The sequence below is a fragment of the Moschus berezovskii genome, chromosome 3, assembly GCF_049115385.1.
Source record: "Moschus berezovskii isolate FMDL1 chromosome 3, NW_MosBer_1.0, whole genome shotgun sequence".
In the NCBI taxonomy this organism is placed as follows: domain Eukaryota; kingdom Metazoa; phylum Chordata; class Mammalia; order Artiodactyla; family Moschidae; genus Moschus; species Moschus berezovskii.
In genome coordinates, this window is record NC_142462.1 from 75,434,370 (window position 1) to 75,458,726 (window position 24,357).

At 45.6% G+C, this 24,357-nt stretch overlaps 1 protein-coding gene across 4 annotated transcripts in view; it reads left to right on the forward strand.

Moving 5' to 3' along the window:
- The window catches only part of SCRN1 (secernin 1), a 68,874-nt gene extending 44,536 nt beyond the window's left edge, over window positions 1-24,338 (forward strand). Inside the window, exons 4-8 of one of the 4 annotated variants that reach the window (XM_055420949.2) lie at window positions 3,327-3,529; window positions 4,319-4,408; window positions 6,901-7,066; window positions 17,201-17,381; window positions 19,699-24,338. In XM_055420949.2, the coding sequence (XP_055276924.1) occupies window positions 3,327-3,529; window positions 4,319-4,408; window positions 6,901-7,066; window positions 17,201-17,381; window positions 19,699-19,857 (799 nt within the window). In that variant the 3' untranslated portion in view covers window positions 19,858-24,338. Of the gene's footprint in view, window positions 1-3,326; window positions 3,530-4,318; window positions 4,514-6,900; window positions 7,067-17,200; window positions 17,382-19,698 lie in introns of all 4 variants that reach the window. The other 3 variants (XM_088834598.1, XM_055420947.2, XM_055420948.2) reach the window with 3 other exon arrangements.
- The last annotated feature ends 19 nt before the right edge of the window (window positions 24,339-24,357 follow it).

Below are 24,357 nucleotides of genomic sequence, written 5' to 3' on the forward strand. Positions count from 1 at the left end.
GAAAGTTATGACCAACCTAGATAGTATATTAAAAAGCAGAGACATTACTTTGCCAGCAAAGGTCCGTCTAGTCAAGGCTATGGTTTTTCCAGTGGTCATGTATGGATGTGAGAGTTGGACTGTGAAGAAAGCTGATGGTTGAAGAATTGATGCTTTTGAACTGTGGTGCTGAAGAAGACTCTTGAGAGTCCCTTGGACTGCATGGAGATCCAACCAGTCCATTCTAAAGGAGATCAATCCTGGGTGTTCACTGGAAAGACTGATGCTAAAGCTGAAACTCCAATACTTTGGCCACCTCATGCGATGAGTTGACTCACTGGAAAAGACTCTGATGCTGGGAGGGATTGAGGGTGGGAGGAGACGGGGACGACAGAGAATGAGATGGCTGGATGGCATCAGCAACTCGATGGACATGAGTTTGAGTGAACTCCGGGAGTTGGTGATGGACAGGGAGGCCTGGCGTGCTGTGATTCATGGGGTCGCAAAGAATCGGATATGACTGAGCGACTGAACTGAACTGAACTGAACTGAACTCCATGACCCAGAATAACCTGACCAGGCTCACATTTCTGAAGGATTTGAGTTATGCTGAAGGTAAATGTCAGAGCGAGACTCTAACAGTTGATTGATAGTTAACTGTTGGCGCAGTTAATTTCATTCCTTTTCCTGCTCCAGTCAAGCCTGTGAAGGAGGTATCGCAGCCAAAGTGAAAGCAGGCGTGGAAAACCAGAAAGTTCCTGTTCTCATCTGGCATCACATGAGTGCACCTCATCTAGGAGGGGAAATGTTGGGAAAGGCTTTAAAATAGGCCTCTTGATGGTGGGTGACTTGTGGGCCTGGATCCAGAGGTATAGATGCACCTCTGGATCTCAGGTGGAGGATGTGACCCTCTGTCATCCACAGCTTTGGCAGCGGTCCTATTCTTGGCCCATGGCAGGGAGACCACCTGGGAATGGTCAGGTGGGACAAACGGGGATCTTTTCCCCATGGTCCTGGCATGAGAGGTTTAATCAGAATCATGTCTGTGGCACACTGAGGCCCTCTGCAGACACTGCCAAAGGCACCAAAGTCAGTGTGGGATGCAAACGGGCAGAGTAGTAGGAGAGTAAGTTAGACACTGCAAAAGAGGAACTTCTTGGCTGTCCATGGTTAGGACTTTGCCTTCCAGTGCAGGGGCCACACGGTTCCATCCCTGGTTAGGGAGCTACGATCCCACATGCCTTGGAGCCAAAAAAACAAAAAGCAAAAGCAGTACTGTAACAAATTCAACAAAGACTTTAAAAATAATCCACTTCAAAAAAAAAAAATTTTTTTTTTTTAAATCTTTAAAAGAAAAACTGTGAAAGAGAAGTAAGAGCTGCCAAAGGTGACCTTGTTGTCCCTGGCTGGGTATTCACAGGCTCCTCCCAGTGCTTGTTTGCACGGGTAAGTGGGGCCCTGCTGAGGCCCTGAGGGCATTCTGCTAGAATGACCAGGAGCAACCAGGGACCTGTGGAAAGCAGGAAGGGGCCCTCCTGTGTGGCCACCTCTTGGCTATGAGAGGTACTTGCAGCACACTTGTTTGCTCTGGACCTTCGAGATGAGGTGAGTGCTTATCTCCTCCACTCCTTTTTGGAGAAGATGACAGACCAACAGACGAGTCCACTACTTCCATCTTCTAATGAATTTTTTCTCATATGACTCCCCTAACGCTTCAACTTCTCAAAGCATTGCCTTGTCATCAAGGCTTCCTAAATAAGCTTAAATTGAGAAATGCCAAATGAATTGGTATATAATTATCTCTGAAAATAAGCCTTTTGCAAAGATAAATCCGGATCATGGAGTCGCTTTATCTCTTCGTCTCCCTGGCAGCACAGTGCAGCGTCCCTTCAGGAAGAATCAAACTGGGTGAATTTTAACAGTAATTGCATCTCAAGTTGAAAACTCACCCAGAACTGACCTCTGCTGCCATCTTAGTAGGGTTCCATTGCCTCTGTTCTAAGACTACACGCTTCTGTCACCAACATTATAATTTGAATGAAGAGATGAATAAATAGAAATTTACTGAGCACACATTCTCTTTCAAATCAGCCTGAGAGGGAAACAGTCCTGTTTTTCACTTTATAGACAAGACAATCAAGGTTTGAAAAGGTTACTCCTGGTGGATAACAGAAACAAAACTAGAAATGAGGTCTCTTTATCTCTGAGTCATTTGTTTTTCTGCCACAGTCTGCTGTGTCTAAAAACTTACTGATCACCTACTTGGTCCCAGGTGCCAGCGCCATGTATTTTCATGTTCATTATCTCATAAAACCCATCCTCCTAGTACTTAGTGACATAGGTGCTTATTTTACTGGTGACATAAAACTGAAGTTCAAATATATGATATAACTTGCTCAAGTTACACGGCTTCCCAGGTGGCGCTAGTGGTAAAGAACCCGCCTGCCAATGCAGGAGGCATAAGAGATGTGGGTTCCATCCCTGTATCGGGAAGATCTCCTGGAGGAGGGAATGGCAAGCTGCTCCAGTATTCTTGCCTGAAGAATCACAGAGGAGCCTGGGGGGCTACAGTCCATAGGGTTGCACAGAGTCAGACACGACTGAAGTGACTTAGCATGCAAGCACGCAGGTTCAAGTTACGTAGAGGGTGGTCTCTGTGGCCTTTTTAAGGAGTCTCTTCATTGGAAGGGCTGGGAGGAGATGGCTATTTCACTTTGCAAGAAGTTTGTCCTTTTGAATGACTGAAGCTGTAAGTCACACCAGTGGAGGTGGGCTGTTAGGTAGGAGAAGTATGTAGAAAAAGGACTGGTCTTGTCCTAACCAGCCGCCCATTCCTAAGGAGATGGTGGGTGAATTATATTCACAGAGGACAGTGGCTGACTATGGAGCACTTCTATTACTAACCCGAATACCTGGTGTAGAATCATAGAGGTCAGGGCTGGACTGGGCAGAGATTTCCTTTTGCTCAGAGGCAGGAGGGAGAACAAGCCACAGAGAGATTGTCTTGTTAAGGTCTTCTACTAAACTGGCCAGCTTCAGGGGAGTCAGAAAATAGAAAAAGAGAAGTGGCCAAGCTTCCTTTCAAGAGAGAGAAGTCACTGGGCTCCTGCCTGTGTGAAAAGGGCATGACCGAAGACAGAAAACGCCCCCATGATTTCGAATGGAATGTGTGATATGTGCTGTGAGTTCAAATGCTGTTTATCTGTTTGTGTATCAGCCTGAGTATTTAGCATAGTTATGCACGTCGGCATTCTTCATAACTCAGCTCGGTCCCAGCCTTTGATGCCTGTGCTAATAATGAGGTGGTATGAAATGACAGAGGTGTGCTTCTGCTCTTCTTACTTCAGGCTTGGTTTAGAGAGAGGGGCAACAGCTAAAGAAGCCTTAGACGTCATCGTCACCTTGTTGGAAGAACATGGACAGGGTGGGAATTATTATGAAGATGCAAACTCTTGCCACAGCTTCCAAAGTGCATATCTGATCGTGGACCGTGAGGAGGCCTGGGCGCTGGAGACTGTAGGGAAGTACTGGGCTGCGGAGAAAATCACAGGTGAGTGGCAGTGGCTGGTGGGAGTTTCAAGGACAGGAAGAGCTAAGGCCACAGTGCCTGGACTTACAGACCTGCTCAGTGCTGCATCTGTAGGCTCTAACGTGCTCCTCATTTCTGGGCACCCAGATACACACATATTTGCATGTACATTCCATTATTTTAAAACAATTCATTATCGGGAATTCCCTGGTGGTCCAATGGTTAGGACTCTATTCTGTCATTGCCATATACCTGGGTTCAATCCCTGCTTAGGTTACTAAGATCCTACAAGCGCACAGTGTGGCCTAAATAAATAAATAATTCATTATCAGGGCCACTGTGTTTTTGTAAATATTGGGGCCTGAAAAAATCTGAATGAAGAAGTACCATATTTTAAAAATTAAAAAAAAAACGTATATATAGATTTGAGCAGAGGGTGGTAGTTAAGCGAGATTAACCTGGTGAGGAGAAATGTCTGGAGCTGCAACATTCGTGAGTCTTGTTAGCAGCACAGAGCCTCTTTAAAAAAACCTTTCATTTTTCTCGTGGGTAGTAAATGCTTGGTGTTTAGTTTGTCAGGTCAAGTGACTCACTCATTGAAAACGTGATAAAATGTGTCAGGGCTGCTCAAACCTTCTAGGAGTTCTTAAAAGAAGACCAACGACCTTATATTTCTCTCTTCAGAAATGGAATTGATTCCTCCATATAGTTAGAGTCAAGTTGCAGGGGAGAGCTGCCCTGTAATGTCCATTTCTTGATAAAGTCTTTATAAGTCTATTTTTAAATAACTGGACTTTGTACTCTTTACAGAGGGAGTCAAGTGCATTTGCAATCAGCTTTCTCTCACGACTAAAATTGATGCAGAGCATCCGGAACTCAGGAGTTATGCTCAGAGTCAAGGTTGGTGGACGGGAGAGGACGAGTTTAATTTCTCTGAAGTTTTTTCTCTAGCTGATGACCATCTAACCTGCTGTTCAGGCAAAGACACCTTAGAAAAGCAAGAAGGTGAGTTGGGGTGTTCCTTACAGTTCTCCCTCTCATACCGTTTGTCTTGCAGCTATTTCAGAGACCTTGTTTGAACTCAGGAGAATAAACAAAGAGGAAAAGTGGAGAACAGACCTTGTCCTGTATACAGAAACTGACTTGTGCTAAAGTCCTTGCTGTGTAGTCACATGACCACAACTTGCATTTATTCTTTTTGCATGATGCTTTTTTACCCATGGACGTTTCCTACTCCCATTTCTCCCTTAAACGCTGATGTCACTATGCTTGTCTCTGTAACACTTAGTGTAGCCTTGCTTATACCTCAGCATTTGTACATTTGACTTATCTTCTCTGTTTATTTTCCTGTTTCATTAGCCTGCTGAGTCTTAACATCAGGGGTGCTATCTTTTATTCACCTTAGGATCCCCTTGTGATGCCTGTTATGGCCCTTTGTTCCACGAACACTTGTTGAGTCAAATTGTTGAATTCCTTTCATGAGCCCTCTATTTTCCACCCAATATTGACTTAGCCAGAATCTATTTTTAGGTAAATGTGGTGACTGGTAGCTTGTTACTTTTGTGCTTCAGTGGAAAACCCTTCCCCGTAAACCACAATGACCACATTTTAAATTTGCTGGTGAGACATGTGTTTTGTAAGTCAGGCTTTTGGTGATTTAGAAGAGGAGTTGGTAAATTATGACCTGGTGATAGATGCCTGTTTTGTAAAGAAAATTTCACTGGAACACAGCCACAGCTGTTTATTTTCCTATTGTTTATGACTGCTTCCATACTATGTGGCAGAGTTGAGCAGTTGCAACAAGTCCAGCAGAGATTATGGGGCCTGTGTTTTTGTGTGTATGTGTGTGTGTGCTCAGTTGTGTCCAACTTTTTGCGACCCCATGGACTGTAGCCTGCCAGGCTTCTCTGTCCATGGAATTCTCTAGGCAAGAATACTGGAGTGGGTTACCATTTCCTCTTCCAGGGGATTTTCCTGACCAAGAGATCGAACACACGTCTCATGAGTCTCCTGCATTGGCAGGTAGACTCTTTACCACTGAGCCATCTGGGAAGCCTTACAGGGCCCATAAGGCTAAACTATTTCCTGTCTGGTTCTTAAAAAGTTGGCTGATTGTTAATCTAGAAGAACACTTTAGGACTTTGCTATAGAACTTAATTAATATATTCTGGGTAGAAAAGTAAGAAAGTATCTATTTAAAAATGAGAATCTTATAAAAAACTACAAGTTTTTCATTGAAACAATCTAACTTGGTAAAAGTATAATATATAATACCAGTTGTGAAGTAGTCCTGCCCAAAATATTAAACATAGACCTGATGCAGCTTCTGGATCTAACTACTAGTTTGTCAGAAATTCAGAGGGTAGAGGAGAATATTAATAATACCATCTGCAAAGTGCATCTTACCAAGTTCAGAGTGTGAGAAATGGCCCAGCAAATAAAATGCAAGGGGGGGGGATGATGAGAGATAGTGATTAAGAATTTTAAGAGACATTATCAACCTGTCAGATCCTGGTTTAAATCAACAGATTCATTTTTGAGACAGGGAGGAAGTTTGAACCCTGGATAGTTGAAGTACTCAGGGACTTGCCGTGTGTTATCCATGGAGATTTACAAAGAAGATATGAGTTCTGGTAGCGAAGTTTAAGGCACCTTTTCCCTATGTGTTGCTTTGATTTGATCTTTGTGAATACAGATTGAAAAGATACCGTTTTAATGAATTACCAACAGAGGGAGAAAGTGAAGAACCAGAATCCTATGTAGTGAAAGATTTGTTAGTCTGTTTATCTGAAGTCGGAGCCAATAGTCCTCATGGTTCTGAATATTTGAAAGACTTCTCTGTGTATATTTTTCACTGTGGAAGGGTCATTCCCTCAATATAATATTGACTCTAACCAGCAGGATTATACCAGAGAGCTCGCTTGGTGCTCTGCATAGGTTGTATACTTTCTTATGAATATAATTCTGTTGCATATTGTACTAGTTGAGTAATTGCTTAGTGCTATAACAGGAAGACCCCAAAGTCATGTGGCTTTAAAAATGCAGCTTGATTTCTCTTCCATAGTCTAGATATGTATGGGTAGTCCAGGGTGGGTGGGTTATTTTACCTCAACATGTGACTTTCTTTTGTGGCCCACTCACTGGCATCTCCCAGCCAGCGGGAAAGGAGGGAAAAGAGTGAAGGGCAAGCATTCCTTTTTATGGATGTGATGGGCGAGTTGCACACATCATTTCTGCTTACCTCTCGTTGGTCAAGATCTATCCTGTGACCACACCTAAAGTAGGGCTGTTCTGTTCCCAGCTGTAATTTCAGGGGTTCTGTTACTCAAAAGGGAAATAACTAATGGATTTTGGTTAGCAGCTTGCTTCCTCCCTCTCCTTTTTCTTTACAGAAAGCATCACTGTGCAGACGATGATTGACGTCCTACGGGACAAAGCCAGTGGAGTCTGCGTGGATTCTGAGTCTTTCCTCACCACAGCCAGCGTCGTGTCTGTCCTGCCTCAGAACAGAAGCTTGCCATGCATCCACTACTTCACTGGAACCCCAGATCCTTCCAGGTTTGTCCGAGACATAGTCACACAGCTGGCCAAGTGTGTGCTTCCCTTGAGAGCTCACCCAGTAATCACACCCTGAGTTCCTGCCCTTCCCTATGTATATATAGTCACATTTTTCAATATCACCATGACCACTGCGGCACAAGATCTGTGAAAAAGGGACGTTCTTAGCTTTTATCATGTAGTGCTCATCACAATCATGTAATCAAATTGTTTTAAATTCAACAAACATTTATTAATATATATTATGGGCCAGGCATTGTGCTGTATATGAGGGATGCAAAGATAAATAAAACTCAGTGAGACAGAAGAAATACAGGAAAGCTCAGGATTGATCAGAAACACTAGTTGCTATGAGTTAGAGGACAAAATGGCCCAGAGACAAGGCACATTGAAGCCACTTCAAGGGCACTAGCCTCTTCTCTAAGACATTGTGTTTTAGGGCATTGCTTCCTGCCCACACACTTCAGCAAAGGGCTTGTGGCCTCTAGAATAAACCACCTGAAGTTGAATTCCACCTCTGTCACTTAGTATTAATAGCCGGTAAGTCCCTTAACCTCTCTAAGCTTGTGTCTGTCCTATACACTGGGCACAATCCCAGACCATACTTTTATATGCTTGTTGGGAGGATTAAATGAGATAATCCAAGTAAATGCATAACAGGTTTAGCTGTTATTTTAGACTATCTCTGGTCTACCTGGCAGACAGCAGCCCTTCTCAGTAACTTTCAGTCCTGCACACCAAGATCATGCCATTGGTAACTTAGACACAACCATTGTGGCTTCTAAATGATCAGAATCACTTGAGGGGAATTTTTGAAAAATACAGATGTCTTGGCCCAAACCTTTTGTGTCAGGAATTTTAAGGTGGGCTTACGAGTCTGTCCAGTAAGTCTGATTCCTCAGCCTGGAGGGCTCTAAAAGACTGCCCATTCCAGTAGGATCTCTGGTATTTTTCACGTGTTCCATTGGCTAAAAACCATCATCATTTGAGTATTGGGTGTCAAACCTTTGACTCTGCTACCAGGGAATCTGTAACTGTTCGATTTCATTCCCTTTCCAGCTGAAAATACTTCCTCTCCCCTTATTGTTTCAGGAATACAGACAATGGCAGTGCCCAGCTAGGAACTGTGTCTTAGATGACTTAGCGGGGAACCCAAGTACCTTTCCTGTCACTTTGGCCTCACTGTCCCAATAAAAGTAGATCTTTCTAGCAGGAGCTATTAAATCCCATGTAAACTATCCTGAGCCTTTCATTCACTCACTTATTCATTCAATAAGTACTTGTTAGGCACTTGCTGCTGCTGCTGAGTCACTTCCGTTGTGTCCGACTCTGTGTGACCCCCATTGACGGCAGCCCACCAGGCTCCCCCAGCTAAGTACCAAATATTATGCTTATTGCGTGCTAGAGACTGTTTACAAGATAAGAGGTGGCACAAAGGAGACAGTGAAAGCGAAACTTCACAGAGGAAGAACTCTTGAGCACTGGTGTCATGAGAGGAGGGGTTTGTTAGGTGCTGAAAGCGGGAATGACATTCTGGGTGGGAGGGAACAGCATGTGCAAAGCCACAGAGGCATGAGCCAGCATGGCACCCCTTGCAGCTGTGCATCCTTTTATAGTTTGAGTTTCCATCCATCTCCCCACTCCCCCAGTACCTCCCAAGCCCAGCGTGGGCTCTCTGCTGGCCTCTAACCAGGAGGCTCACCCACTCACCAGTATTCCAGGCAGCCTTTCAGGAGACGCCTCTTGTTTGACTCTGGCTTCCTTCTCTTGATTTGATCTCCCAGTTAGGAATGCCTATTTCTGTGACCCCACTCCCACCCCCTTTGCGGTCTGTCAGATCTGGGGCTCAGCCTTCCTCTCCCTTGTGGATGCTGACCTTGCTTGCTGGTGGCTTTTGTCAGCACTCTGTGCTGGCCCACAGGGATGCGTGTAGGCTTTCAGAGTCTGCCTGGAACATCCTGTCAAGGTCTTTAGACATTGTTCTTCAGGGAACAGGAGCCTTTGAAGGAGCGGACTGAACTGAAGAATGACCACAGCAGCCTCCTTCGTTCCTGACATCTCAGACACCTGCTCCAGCTGTGCTTAGAAGAGAGCTTTGTGGTACCAGGACGTGAAGATAAAGTAATTCTGTTTCCTAAGCTGTAGGACACAGCCCAGGGCAATTCTAAAAATGCACTGAAAAATAGCTTTCTAATATCTAAAAGTGAAAATTTCAAGTAATTTTAAAAGAAAATTATTCATAGTTAAATTAATTGAGCAGACCTTAAAGGCTATTAAGGGCTTCCTGGAAGACATTCATTTTTATCATCTATGGTTAAATGAAGTACATTGCCTACTGTGACTATAGAACTGCCATAGATTTCTTTTTCTCCTATTCAACATTTCAGTGTTTCTTTGTAGTTGGGCATCCTCACCATTTTGTATTTTGTTATCAGGAAGCATAATTACCTACTCTTGAGTTTTAGGTAATAAAATTAGGGAAATTTTAGCCGGCTTCTGCTAATGCTACAAACATTAGAGAGATGTTTGCAGGAAACAGTTTCAGAGCAGTGGCCTTGCAGAAGATTATGATCAAAGAAGGCTGTTATTTATTCTCCCAATTAATGTTAGAAACTGAAGGAGATGATCTTACTGTTGTTCTGTCTGCCTCAGCACTTCTTGGCTCTTTGCTCACTATATTAATTATAGATCCTTTTCTCAAAATAGCTTGTTCTCATAGTCCCCCTTTTTCTTCCTCCTTACCTCCTTTCTCCCCCTCCTAATTTGTACCAGGTATTATGTAAGTTTGAGAGTTGGAAGCATATACAAAAGCCAGAGTTTGAGAGATAGAGGGAGATACAGAAGAACTTTAATTTTATTGAGTAGGCAAATTCCATCATGTAATATATTCTGATGAGTCAGCTGGTACCTTGATCATCCATAAAGTGACACTGATTGGCTTTAGTGCACCAGTTCAGTTCAGTTGCTCAGTCGTGTCTGACTTTCCGCGACCCCATGATTCACAGCACGCCAGGCCTCCCTGTCTATCACCAACTCCCGGAGTTCACTCAAACTCATGTCTACAGAGTCGGTGATGCCATCCAGCCATCTCATTCTCTGTCGTCCCCTTCTCCTCCCGTCCTCAACTTTTCCCAGCATCAGAGTCTTTTCCAGTGAGTCAACTCATCACATGAGGTGGCCAAAGTATTGCAATTTCAGCTTCAGCATCAGTCCTTCCAATGAACACCCAGGACTGATCTCCTTTAGAATGGACTGGTTGGATCTCCTTGCAGTCCAAGGGACTCTCAAGAGTCTTCTCCAGCACCACAGTTCAAAAGCATCAATTCTTCGGCGCTCAGCTTTCTTCACAGTCCAACTCTCACATCCATACATGACCACGGGAAAAACCATAGCCTTGACTAGACGGCCCTTTGCTGGCAAAGTAATGTCTCTGCTTTTTAATATGCTATCAAGGTTGGTCATAACTTTCCTTCCAAGGAGTAAGCGTCTTTTAATTTCATGGCACCAGTTCTAACCATTTGCTTCATGGAAGCCAAATCTGTTAAAGCTTCATCGGTATGAAAGATTGGGAAGGGAAAGAGCAGAGAGGTAGCTTCACATTTTGAGACAATGTAATTTCCAAGTTCCATTGCTGTGCTGGAGTTTGTGAGAGATGATGATGTCATGTCTCCCCAAACGTGTGTTCAGTAATGTCACATGGGTAGCTTGAAAAGGGCCCCAGTGAGTGTGTTTACACTGTGGAAATCAGCAGACACTATGAATAAGGGCTTATTGCTTCCACTACTTAGAAGCTCTCACATCTGAGAAAACACACAAATATTCAAGATACAGGAGGATAAACCAAGTGGAGGAAAGAATTAAAAGTGTTTCCATTTTAAATATTAGAAGGCTACTTCCCAACCCATTTCTTTAATTACATTCAGTTCAGTTCACTTCAGTCGCTCAGTCGTGTCCGACTCTCAGCGACCCCATGAATCACAGCACGCCAGGCCTCCCTGTCCATCACCAACTCCCAGAGTTCACTCAAACTCACCTCCATCGAGTCGGTGATGCCATCCAGCCATCTCATTCTCTGTTGTACCTTCTCCTCCTGCCCCCAATCCCTCCCAGCATCAGAGTCTTTTCCAGTATGTCAACTCTTCGCATGAGGTGGCCAAAGTATTGGAGTTTCAGCTTTAGCATCAGTCCTTCCAATGAACACCCAGGACTGATCTCCTTTAGAGTGGACTGGTTGGATCTCCTTGCAGTCCAAGGGACTCTCAAGAGTCTTCTCCAGCACCACAGTTCAAAAGCATCAATTCTTTGGCGCTCAGCTTTCTTCACAGTCCAACTCTCACATCCATACATGACCACTGGAAAAACCAAAGCCTTGACTAGATGGACCTTTGCTGGCAAAGGATTGTCTCTGCTTTTTAATATGCTATCTAGGTAGGTCATAACTTTCCTTCCAAAGATCAAGCGTCTTTTAATTTCATGGCTGCAATCACCATCTGCAGTGATTTTGGAGCCCAAAAAAATAAAGTCTGACACTGTTTCCTCTGTTTCCCCATCTATTTCCCATGAAGTGATGGGACCAGATGCCATGATTTTAATTTTCTGAATGTTGAGCTTCAAGCCAAACTTTTCACTCTCCTCTTTCACTTTCCTCAAGAGGCTTTTTAGTTCCTCTTCACTTTCTGCCATAAGGGTGGTGTCATCTGCATATCTAAGGTTATTGATATTTCTCCCATCAATCTTGATTCCAGCTTGTGCTTCTTCCAGCCCAGCGTTCCTCATGATGTACTCTGCATATAAGTTAAATAAGCAGGGTGACAATATACAACCTTGACGTACTCCTTTTCCTATTTGGAACCAGTCCGTTTTTCCATGTCCAATTCTGACTCTTGCTTCCTGACCTGCATACAGGTTTCTCAAGAGGCAGGTCAGGTGGTCTGGGATTCCCATCTCTTCCAGAATTTTCCATAGTTTATTGTGATCCACACAGTCAAAGGCTTTGGCATAGTTAATGAAGCAGAAATAGATGTTTTTCTGGAATTCTCTTGCTTTTTCCACGATCCAGCGGATGTTGGCAGTTTGATCTCTGATTCCTTTGCCTTTTCTAAAACCAGCTTGAACATCTGGAAGTTCATGGTTTACGTATTGCTGAAGCCTGGCTTGGAGAATTTTGAGCATGACTTTACTAGCGTGTGAGATGAGGGCAATTGTGTGGTAGTTTGAGCATTCTTTGGCATTGCCTTTCTTTGGGATTGGAATGAAGACTCACCTTTTCCATGTAATTCAGCCTAGAAAGCAAAATAGGGAGGAAGTTCTAGGAAAAGAGGGTTTTTGACCCACTTTATGGCAGGGAACTGGAGAGATGCAAGGGATACAGGGTGTGTGTGTGTGTGTGTGTGTGTGTGTGTGTGGTGTTTGGAGAGATGCAAGGGATACAGGGTGTGTATGTGTGTGTGTGGTGTTTGCTTCCTCTTCTCCCAGGTACTAGGCTTGAGAGTCTACATTGCATCAGTTGAGACTATCTCACCTGGTTAATTCAAATGTCAGTGACAAGTGGAACCTTTTCATTATTGGAGATAATGTTGTAGACACTGTGGTTTATGTAAATACAGGGTCGCAGCCTGCAGGGATGACACCCAGCTAAGGACCTTGTGTAAAATAGCCCTCCCTTTGATTTCATTCCTAACTCTCCCAACAGTATCTTTTTCCTCTCTCCCACCCCAAGGTTTTGACTTTTCAAAACCTCCCAGGGTATCTGGATCCAGCCCAAAGGGTGTCCCAGGCTCCAGAAGTACTAGTTTTCTTTCCCTCTAAATGGAAATGCCCTTCACAGGTAGATTCTGCTCTCAGCCAGAAGTGGCTTTAGCTATGTGATTTAAGTGATTCACAACCCAGCTGGGATGACCCATGGATGAACCATTCAGAGGGACACATGCGATTGAAGGAAACTGGTTCTTCGAGGCCCATATTGGATTGGTTTAAAGTTCAGCAGATTCATCCAAGCAGGGGCCTTTGTGCTGCTGTTTTTGTGTGAGCAGATCCATCGGGGACTCCGGGGCAGAAGTTAAGCCCATCACACTGGGAGTTTCTGCATCATTGGTAAGAACACAGCCATGTTTGAAGTAAGAAATGTGAGCTGGCCAGTCATACTAGATTTCTGTGTCAGAGTCAGCCATGAGCCGCTCTTGGAGTGCTCAGTATGAGTGATGAACTGGGCCCCACCATGGCTGGGTGTGCTGGGAGGGGTGGTCATGACCCACATGGCAGTTCAGCTTTGCCGCTGGCTGGATATATGGCCTTGATCGAGTCATTTCATCTCTCTGAACATACATTCATTCAAGTGGCATTTAAGAAGCTACCATCTGAGGTTCACTTCTGGGAAAATGTCAGAGTATCTTCTCACCTACTTGTATTTTTAATGTGATTTTCTGTAATGTTTAGTAAGAAATCAAAACATATGGAAACCACTGAGTTTTCCATGTTGCCCTTTTCTGGATCTATAGACATAAGTGATCAGGATAGAATTACAGATAATTCCCACATTCTGGTATATTATTGCAGTTTATTATTATTATGAATTTATTATATGCTTCATGTTTTTAGCAGCTGAGGATGCTGAGTTCCTTATAGACTTTGGGAAGAAAATTCTTGGAGGACTTTGGCTCCTTTAGAATATTAGAGAAACTTCACCATATTATTAGCTTACTTATTTTTTAAGTTAAAATGGATGGATGGGAGGGATAAACATATAGTCCCTTCTGTCTTACAAATGCCACCAGATACTCTCACTGATGTTAAACTAACCTCCACATGCCAGTGAGTGTGGACCGGCTTGAGGTTCCATCAGGCAGGGGGGTTTGACTTTTTTTTTTTTTTGACTCTGCTGTTATCTTGTGTATTGGGTGCAGAAGACCACAACTGTGCTTACCATGAACTTCTTGAAAACATAGGTTTATAAGCCTCATGACATAGAGAGATAGCACAATAGCTTTAACAGCTGAAAGGGAGAGATCGTTTCAGCCCATTGAGAGACAGAGAGGAAAAATGATGGGCCCCACAGCTGGTCAGAGGTCAAGAGGGGACACAGACCAGCATTCAGAGTCCAGCCTAATTCCCTGCCCTGCTGTGGTGAGGCAGGCAGACCTGGAGAGTTGCTAAGGAGGACCCGGTGCCATGGTTCTCCCCATGGGGCCAGTTTCAGGATGGTCCTGAGCCGCATAGTAAGTAAAGCACCGAGTTCCAGAAATTAAATGACAGGCTTGCCTATGAAACTTTACTCTCACTGGGACTTTTGAGAGGTGGAGAAGAGAGGTTCCTTTCGGGGGTTGTATGGGATACAGAAGTGAGCGCTGTCTGTGTGGCCTGGGGCCAGTGTGAAGTGGGAGAACCCCTGTCCCAAGGGGTCTCCTTGGCAGCCCAGGCTCAGCAGCTCTGCTGGACACTGCTGATCCTCTGACTTGGCATGGTTGAGCCTGCCCCAGCCTTACCGCCAAGTCCAAGCTCAAGCCCGTGGGAGCCCTGGTTCTGACCCCTCTCTGTGCAATGCCAGGCCTAGGGAGGAGGTGTGAACTATGCAGGCTCTGGGCTGCAGGGTCCCTCAGGGGATCTCAGTGCAGGCCAAGGAGGCTGCAGGAGGCTTCCAGTCTGCTAGAAGACATGTGTGAGCACTGACTTTTCAGGAAACCCCGAGTGCTGTCAGGCCCGGAAGGGTAGGGTGCTTGCCTGCTATGAGGCTGCTGTGTTGTCTGAGACCAGAGGGGCCCGGAGGCAGTTAGTTCTGGATGTCTCTCTGCTGGACTCTCCCTTACCACCGCCTCTTCTATCCCTCCCCATCTGTTATCCTCTTCCAGTAAACCTTCAATATGCCCTCAACCAAATGACCAGTTGGATAATTCAACTCCATGGTATCAAAATTCTGTAGACATTTAAAAATTTTGCATTATTTCTTTCCACTTTCAATAGTCACCCACTTGACATTCAGGAGGAGGGAAGAGAAGTACTGCATTTTCAGGAGGCAGTAGCAAGTGGTAGTGAGTGTACAAGGTAGCTCCTGGTATCTCAGGGAGGGAAGGATTTTGGGAGGACTTGGCCTTGTGGAATTAGGTCCAGCCCCAATGGCACCCCACTCCAGTACTCTTGCCTGGAAAATCCCATGGATGGAGGAGCCTGGTGGGCTGCAGTCCATGGGGTTGCTAAGAGTCGGACATGACTGAGTGACTTCACTTTCACTTTTCACTTTCATGCACTGGAGAAGGAAATGGCAACCCACTCCAGTGTTCTTGCCTGGAGAATCCCAGGGATGGGGGAGCCTGGAGGGCTGCCGTCTATGGGGTCGCACAGAGTCGGACACGACTGAAGCGACTTAGCAGCAGTAGCAGCAGCAGCATGTGCCTATGCCTCATACTTCTCGGTGGACAGAGCCAGTTTCCTGTATGTGTTTGCATCACCTGCAAAGAACAGCACTTAACCAGTCTCACCCACTTTACCTGGTGGCCTCCCCGGTGGCTCAGACAGTAAAGAATCTGCCTGCAATGTAAGAGACTCGGATTCGATCTCTGGGTCAGAAAGATTCCCTGGAGAAGGGCATGGCAACCCTCTCCAGTATTCTTGCCTGGAGAATCCCATGGACAGAGGAGCCTGGCAGGATACGGTCCATGGGGTTGTAAAGAGTCAGACACAACTGAGCAACTAAACTCATATTCACCCACTTCACAAGCTTAGGGTGCAACTGCTTTCAGTATTTAAAGGAAATGAACGTGAGCCAGATCTTTCATGCTGTGATCCGGGTCTTTCTCTCACCTGAGTCCTTTTCCCTTGATAACTTCAGGGAACTAATCTGAGGGGTCGCTGCTGGTTACTGTTGTCTCTGGTCGTGCTCCTTAGACCTGGATGTCATCAGTGTCCTGGGGACATTAACAAGCAGGTTCTAGTCAGCAGGATGGGGGTGGGGCCTGAGCGTGATACTGATGCTCAAGTCCAAGGATACAGTTTGGGTGCAAGGGTTGTGGGTTCCCAGTGCTTTGCAGATGGTGGTGTGTGTGAAAATGTGTGGCACACTGGCAACGCTGCTTTGGCTGCCTCTAGCCCAGGGACCTCAGGGCTCAGGAATTCAACTTCCCAGCTCACTTCTCACCCATTGGAGGCACTCAGTTAAGAGGACAGAGAATAACCCCAGTCGAAGCCATACACTCGCATAAGGGTGTGTCTCATTCTCTCCGATTGTTTTTGCAGGTGCCCCCATGGTCTGATTGAACACAGGCCACCCTCGGGGCCCAGAGGTGCCCGTGCTCCCCCGGAACACTGCTTTGATCGAGCTGTGTTCTTCCTGGGTGCAGAGCTGGGAGAGTAAAACTCTCTCCCTGCTGGTTTAGTCAGCTGTGGTCGCCACAGACCCCATTGGCCTAGAATCCCAAGACGCAGTTTCTTGGATACCCAGCTGTTTTGGGGTGTGTGCACATCTAGAGGGGTGTGCTGCTGTGTGCCCAAGTATGCACAGGTACACACATGTATACATGTGCACACACATGGGCACTCAAGTACAGAGCCGTGTCCCCAAAGTCACACCCCTTGTGCCAAAAGAGCCGAATCAAAGAGTTCTTGCTTCAGCCGCCTACTGTGCCCTCGGCTGCCCTCTCACACAACCAGACTTCTGTTCTCTATGGCGTGCCCTCTCTGGGGCTCTGGGGTTCTGTTTTAGTCATCTGTCTTCATCTGTGCCCTCCTTGAGTCTGTCAGAGATATTCCAAACATTTTCAAATAAGGTAGAACCTAAAAAAAAAAAAGATGAGGTCTCAGACCCTGCCTTTCCAGGGGGTCTCGTTCCATGGACCATGGTGGCGAAAGACTAACTTTCATCGGTGGCCCGTTTCTCCCTTTCCTCCAAGCACCATGTGTGTGTTCATGGAACTGAAAGGAGCTCTCAAATGGCCTTCCCTAGTGTGTGTCGATGTCTCCTCACTGTAAAAAGAACACTTTGCAAGTTATAATCGGCAGTTAGTTTTATTAAAATAGTCACTAAAATATGCAGTTGGCGCTCTCGGGAGACACCCGCCTGCCACCTGCCATGAACTGACCCCGGGAACGTTTGCTGTCCTCCGGCCCTGAACTTGGTTTGGCTGAAGCACTCTCCTTTCTCTCCAGGTCCATATTCAAGCCTTTCATCTTTGTCGATGATGTAAAACTCGTCCCCAAAGCACAGTCTCCCTGTTTTGGGGACGATGACCCTGCCAAAAAGGAGCCTCGGTTCCAGGAGAAGCCAGACCGCCGGCACGAGCTGTACAAGGCACACGAGTGGGCCCGTGCCGTCCTGGAGAGTGACGAGGTGAGCCTGACCGGGGGCCCGGGGAGCGCGTGAGGTCACCAGGGAGGAGACTGGAGAGCGGAGAACAGGCTCATCACTTTCCTCCTCTCCAGCTCGTCTGCTTCCAGAAACCCAGGCTCCCAAGGCCCTCGCTCGAATGCTGGTGGTAATTGCTCCAGCCAGCCTCTCGAAACCCAGTGAAAGCAAGCCTCCACTTTTGGTGTTATTCAAAATGCAGTGGCCTAAGAATATCGCTCTTTTACTTACTGTCCACCTGGGAATAACAGAAATGTGCAGTACTAGTTGGGAGGACTGGTTTTCTGTGGTCAGAAATTCTTTGCATACTTTTGGAGGTAAAAAGTTGTATTATGGCAGCACTTTAAAGATGGAATCATAGTGTTTTTTTTTTTAAGTGATTCTTCAAAATATCCCTGGAGATGGTTGGTGGTGATGGTTGCATAACAGTGTGAATGTATTTATGCCACTGAACTGTATGCTTAAAAATGGTTAAAATGGTAAATTTTAAGTTTTGTATATTTTTTTCATGTAAAAAGTTTTAAAATTAATTGTCAGTTTTAAAATAGTTCTTCTTCAAAGTGCAACCCTCCCTCCTCCACCCAAAACTTTGGTTAATAGTTACATCAATTCAAACTAGAAATATTCAATATATGCCCATAGCAGCCGTTAGTGATAGGCTTTCAAGTAAAATCCAAGCCTATATGTTTTTTAAACAAGTTTGGCTGTGCTGGGTCTTCATTGCACATTTCTCTCTAGTTGTGGAATGTGGGCTCTAGCGTGCAGGCTCAGTAGTTGTGGCACACGGGCTTAGTTGCCCCATGACATGTGGGATCTTAGTTCCCTGACCTGGGATTGAACCTGCATCTCCTGCATTGGGAGGGGGATTCTCAACCACTGGGCCACAGGGAAGTCCCTCCAGGCTTCTATTTTGCTGACAGAGAAGGAAGGAACATAGTTGTTAGATGCTCATCTGCTTCCAAGGCATTTATTTAACAACTTGGAAAGTTCCATTTTGTCTTGAAAAGAGGGACATCTTATAGGGAATTGGTGTGCACATTTTGCATGGATTGGGTAAGCTTATTCTCTTACATCTGGTATAGTGGATTTTCTAAAAAGGATATAAGGAAGGACAACATCAACAGTAAATCCAGGTGAGTTCAGAAAGCATCTCTGAGAAGGGTAGTCTCACTGTTTCTAGACCTTGCTTTTCTGTGCCCCAGAAATGACCATTCTGGCATGTAAAAGTCACACACTTATTTGATATTTGTCCTACCTGCCAGATGTGTCCCCGGAACCAGAATGCTGCCACTACACTGCATGGAGCTCTGTCCAGGGCTGCCTGCCCTGATTCCTGATGGTGCATGTTTTAGGTGGATGACAGTAAACCCGAGTAGGGGGAAAATGTCACTCCCTGATGCGCAGTTTTCTGGTTATTTGGCAAATGAAGGCAGGGTTAGGAAGGCCCGTGTGTTCTGAGGCATCCTACACAAAATTTCCAAGAGATGAGATAGATGAGGCTGGGTGGACTTTGAAATTTGGAAATGACCATTGGTTTGAGTTAAGGCAGCACTGGGAGATGGTGAATGAATGGTGAAATCCGTTTCTCTGTTCTGGGACTAACTGGACAAACGAAAGCTTCTCACTGTCATCCACTGTGAAAGAGTGACTCTCACTTGGAAGAAGAGATGTCACTCCTTCAGAAGAAAAAGTAAATTGGGGATAGACATGCCATTCATGGATCCATTTATTCACGCAGAAGGCATTGTTGAGAGTGCCTCCTCTGTCCCATGGAGGAACATGGAGATCAACCTAGTTCTTACTCCCTGGGTGATTGCGGTCTAACGGGATACACAGGCAAGTAGACATACCATCACAAGACAGGAAGAGAACAGCCATGGCAGAAGGAAAGGCGTTGGATGGGGGAGCCCAGAGGAAGGGCATTCTGAAGGTGGGCACGAGCTGACCAAGTGTTGGCCGGGAGCAGGGTGGCCTGTGCAGTGGCAAGAAGGAGTATCATGGGTTGAGGAAGGCAGCTAATTCAGTCTGGCTGCAGAGAAAGGAGATGCAGGAGCTGAGATAAGCAGGAGCCTTGTGGGCTGCAGAGGGCCTTTCCCACTGTCACTCAGGGGTCTGGATTGCATCCTGAATGCAGCGGGAACTCTGTAAGTATTCCAGGCGGAGCAGTGACATCATCACATCACGACTTTAGAAGCACCCCGTGGCAGTCCCGCAGGAAGCCCACTGAATGGAGTAGGGGGTAGGCCATCAGGGGGCTTTCAGCATCCACTCCAGTGGCCCCCACTCTTTTTGTCCTTCTCAGGAGCAAGGTCAGAAGCTGAGGAAGACGATGCTGGAACTAGAGAAGCAAGGCCTGGAAGCCATGGAGGAAATCCTGACCAGCAGTGACCCCCTGGACCCCACCGAAGTGGGGGATCTCTTCTATGACTGTGTGGACACGGAGATTAAGTTCTTTAAGTGAAGTAAGCATTCCCTTTCCCCTTCTTATTTAAAATTTCCCACCTTACTAAATTACCAGCAAAACAAACCACTCTCCTGTCCGAGTAAAATGAGAAAGTTCAGATGTGTCAAAGTCACACTGTTCCCTTGTGTTCTGCCTTGAACCTCACAATGCCGCCCCCTTCTGCAGCATAGATCCCCTCCTTCTGCAGTGTAACGTGTATCCCCTTGCCTGTTGTCTGATCGTATGACTGATTATGGATTTAAGCTGCTATTATTGTATTTCAGTGACAATGGACACATTAGCCTTTTCATGGGAGGACTAGAGTCCATCAAAGCTGTGAAAGACAGGCTCCATGGTGCCGAGTTTGCGGGAAAGGCAAAATCTCTTGAAGTCTTACTCTTTCAGTAGCGGTTTCTTTCTGGTTAACAAAAGGCGTTTGTCTGGCCCTGAGCTCTTGCCTGTGTGCTCAAGGAAGGCTTCCATTGAGACACTGAGCACTGGCCAGTAACGCAGAATGCCCCCTGCTGTGTATTCTGAGATGCAAAACAAGTGGGAAGGAATGAAGGGGGCTCTGCTGGCTCCAGGCACAGCTCCATCCGGATTCTCTTGATCCAAAACCTGTGTACTGTGCTCGTGTGCAGTGGATCCACACAGATGGCTTCCACCTGCTGTGTGAGCTGGAACCTGCCCCCCCATCCCCGTAGGGATTCAGGGGTGGCTGCACAGGTAACACTCCTGATCAGGGCGTGGCTCTCCTACACGGCAAGCGGCTGTCCCTGCCACTCACCCGCCGCGTAGATGCGCTTGTGTCTTGAAATGATTCTGGGCCTAGTTACCGCCATCTAGTTTAGAATTAATTAAATGGCCCTGTGGCAGAGTTCCACCCCACAAAGCTGCAAATTTCTCAGCTAATGAGGGAAAGAAAAGGAGAAACTTTTGGCTGTTTAGATTCCTGTTAAAGTAGCTGGAATCTGAGCAGCCACCCCATTATCTCAGCAGAGACTTTAATTAAACTGATTTGTTTCCCATGTTGTGGGCGCATGAAGGATTTGACTTACCAGCAGAGCTCAGGAGAGCGTGCGAAGAAGACCAGATGGGCTCAGCACAGGGAAGACAGAGGGCAGGATGGCGACAGATGGATGGAGAAGCATTTCGCTCCGGGGGACAGTCCCATCCCCGCCCTTCCTGCCCAACCCTGTTACAGCCCACAAAGCTGTGGAGAAAGCACCTGGCTTGCCCTGATCTTTCCCTTTATTCTTCACGCCCCACGTGGCCCGGTAGCCACTTTCAGGCTAGGAGCTGAAGTGGGCAGGTGGTGGTGGTGGCAGAGGTCTCACCTCCAGCTATTGAAACTCTCAACCACTCTTGACAGGGACAGGGGCAGAGATGAGGAGAAGAGGTGTACATGTTAATACAGCCAAGGGTGGGAGGACTGCGGCTTCATTTCTCCAGCCTGACCTGTACCATCTGGGCCTAATCACCTTCACTGGTGATAGGTATTTGCAAATGGAAATACTGTATCAGGAGTCTTGGGAGTGACTTCCAGTTAGACTCCTTTTCCAGCTGCAATGTATCATATGCCATGAGAGCTGGAGAGGAATTGGGCCCCAGACACAGACGCAGACACTGAGGGTCACACGTGTTACTGGAACAAATCTTTTTCCTACTAGCTCCCTTCTAAGGGTGTAGGCATAAGAGCACTGTGAGTTTTTTGCCCGGAAGTTTTGAAAATTCTGTGTGTAACATCACTGTGAGTGATGAGACATGGGAGCATCATTTGAGCGATCGTTCAGAGCCGCTTGTGGTTGCTGACTTTTGTCCAGGTTTGGCCTGGGCTTTCAGTGAGAGCTTAAGGTCTCCTCTGAGGTGGCATGGCCATTCTGAGAGCGTCTGTCTAAGCTGCTGAGTGGGGAAGGGCAAGGCTTGAGGATGACACAGGCACCTCATCCCCTCCCAAACCCACCTGCTGAGTAGTGGTTATTTAAAACAAGATGATGCAGAAAGCCACTATAAAATTCTACCACGTGGTCTCTCCTTCCCCTGTCATAGAAACAGTTCATCAGACCTGGCATGTCTGAGATACCCAAGGTGATTAGGGGTTTGAGCAAAAGAAGTCTAGTGAGAGTAAATTACCCAGAGGCTCAGCTTTCATTATGATGGGCCAAGCAAAGGTCACGGATAACCCAGCCAGCCTCATGCCATTACCCAGCCATTGTGCAGTGGGAAACAACAATGACCACTTCTGTTAAGGACATTGGCCTTAGTCCAGCAACCCAGAAAAAGGCCAACTGTAACTAAGAGTTGTGTGGGTTAACGCTATTATCACCATTGTGATGCCACTGTCTTACCACTAGAGGGCGGGGCAGCCCTGTCCTGGCAGAAGTTAAAGAGGCTGGGATGCTTTTATTAGACTTGTACAGAGGTGTACAGTTAAAGCTTGAATAATAGCAGTGGACGGATTCTTTGTGCATTGGGATGCATGGGGAAAGACAAGAAGAGAGCAAAGAATCTGCTGATGTGGATGTTCACTTCTGGTGACAGTAACAGTTTGAAATATGCAGTTGGATTTTGAGGATACTTGCTGGGGGGGATGTTTGTTTTTAAATGCTCCTAACAGACTCTGTTTTTGTTTTTAAACGCTCCTAACAGACTCTGTTTTTGAAAAATGCTTATCATTACGTGGATAATTTCTTGATCAGGGATTGATTTTCTAATGGGAAAAATGAATATATGCAAGGTGAACTATGAAAATTAATGTTTAAAGGTCAGTGTGTAAATAGCTAAAATACCATTTGTGTATCCATTATGATTTGGGGAAGGGAGGGGGCTGTGCACGCCTTGTGGCCTTGAAGGACAGATTCTCTCCCCTGTTCTCACGCCCCATAACTAAACATAAGCTAGTTAGTCTTGGCTAGTAGATGGGATTTACCACTCACTCTAAGGAGGAGCAGAAGCTCCAGTAAAAGTAAATTAGCAAAGCAGAAGTAGTACTCCATCCTTGAAGATGGCCTGGAATTTTAAGTAGAATAAGGACATACTTGAAATTACGGTGATTCTGTAGTGCCCAGTAAGACAGTGTTATTATTAGAAAGAGTCATTCTTATAAGCTAACAGAGCAAGTGTGTGCCTATTAGATATTAGCAGTGAAGTTCCTTCACTTTTGGATGGATGATTAGGTGTAAAAAATAATTATCAATGAGGCACTCCTTTGCACCCTGCAGTCATCCCAAGTGGGTCCAGATGTAACACAGTTCTGCCCAGCCCAGCAGGAAAGCCAGGTGGGGCCAGCGTATCTGTTAAGAAACCACTGACTGCATTCTTGACTGAGGAGTAGTCCAGTCATTTCTGGGGAAGGTCTTCAGCTGAGCTTTCCTGAGGAGGGAGGGGAGGGGCCGGGGAGGGGCGGCAGGTCACCCAGCCCAGCACTGCCTGTGCTTCCCTGTAGTTGTGGCCTTTCATTCCACATGGTCTTAAGTCCCAGCTCCTCTCCTGTGGTTTGTGTCAAACGTGCTTTATCTGATTGAATCCAAACATCCCAAGATGTCACGTGCGGGTTTCTCGTGGGAATGAATATGTATATGTTTGCGGTCACGTTGTGAGAAGTTAAATGTGCGAGCTGGAAAATGCTAGGGGCAGGGAATAGTAAAAAAGGAGAACCTTTCTGTTTCCTGCAGTGGGAACTGTCGTCTTAATAGCCTTTTGTACAAATAGCTACAAACCAGATAACTTTCCCATCCAGTGCGTGCCCTTGGAATTGTCTCTAAATACATCAAACATACAATAAAAAAGTACTGAAGTTAATGTCCCAGGGCCTCTTCTATCTTGTGTTTCATTAATAAATGCGAGCATTGGCCACAACATAGAAAATGTATGAAAGGGGAAATATTTTATGACTGGAGTCTTTGGAAAACCCAATCAGTTAAGCATTTTCTTCATTTACCCATTTTGTGGATAAACTCACTCTTTAAAATAAACACAAAACCATGACATACCACCTCACACCCGTCAGGATGGTTATCAAGAAAACAGAAAATTAGTGTTGGGAAGGATGTGGAGAAATTGTAACCTTCTGCACTGTTGATGGGGATATGAAATGGTACAGCTGATATGGAAAACAATATGGGGGTTTCTCAAAAAATTAAAAAGAATTAAGGCCATATAAGCCAACAGTTTTGTTTTTGAGTATATGCTCAAAAGAGTTGAAGGTGGAATATCTTAGATTTTTTTTACACCCATATTCATACTAGCATTAGTCATAATAACCAGAAGGTGGAAGCAAGCCAAGTATCCATCAGTGAGTGAGTCAATGATACGTATAGCCAAGCAATGGGATATTCAGCCTTATAAAGGAAGGAAACTCTTGACACATGCTACAACATAGATGAGCCTTGAGGACATTTTGTTAAATGAAATAAGCCACTCTCAAAAAAAGTCAAATATTATTTGATTCCACTTTTATGAATTCCAGGAGTAGTCAATCTCAAAGAGTCTGAAGGTAGAATGGTGGTTGCCAGGTGC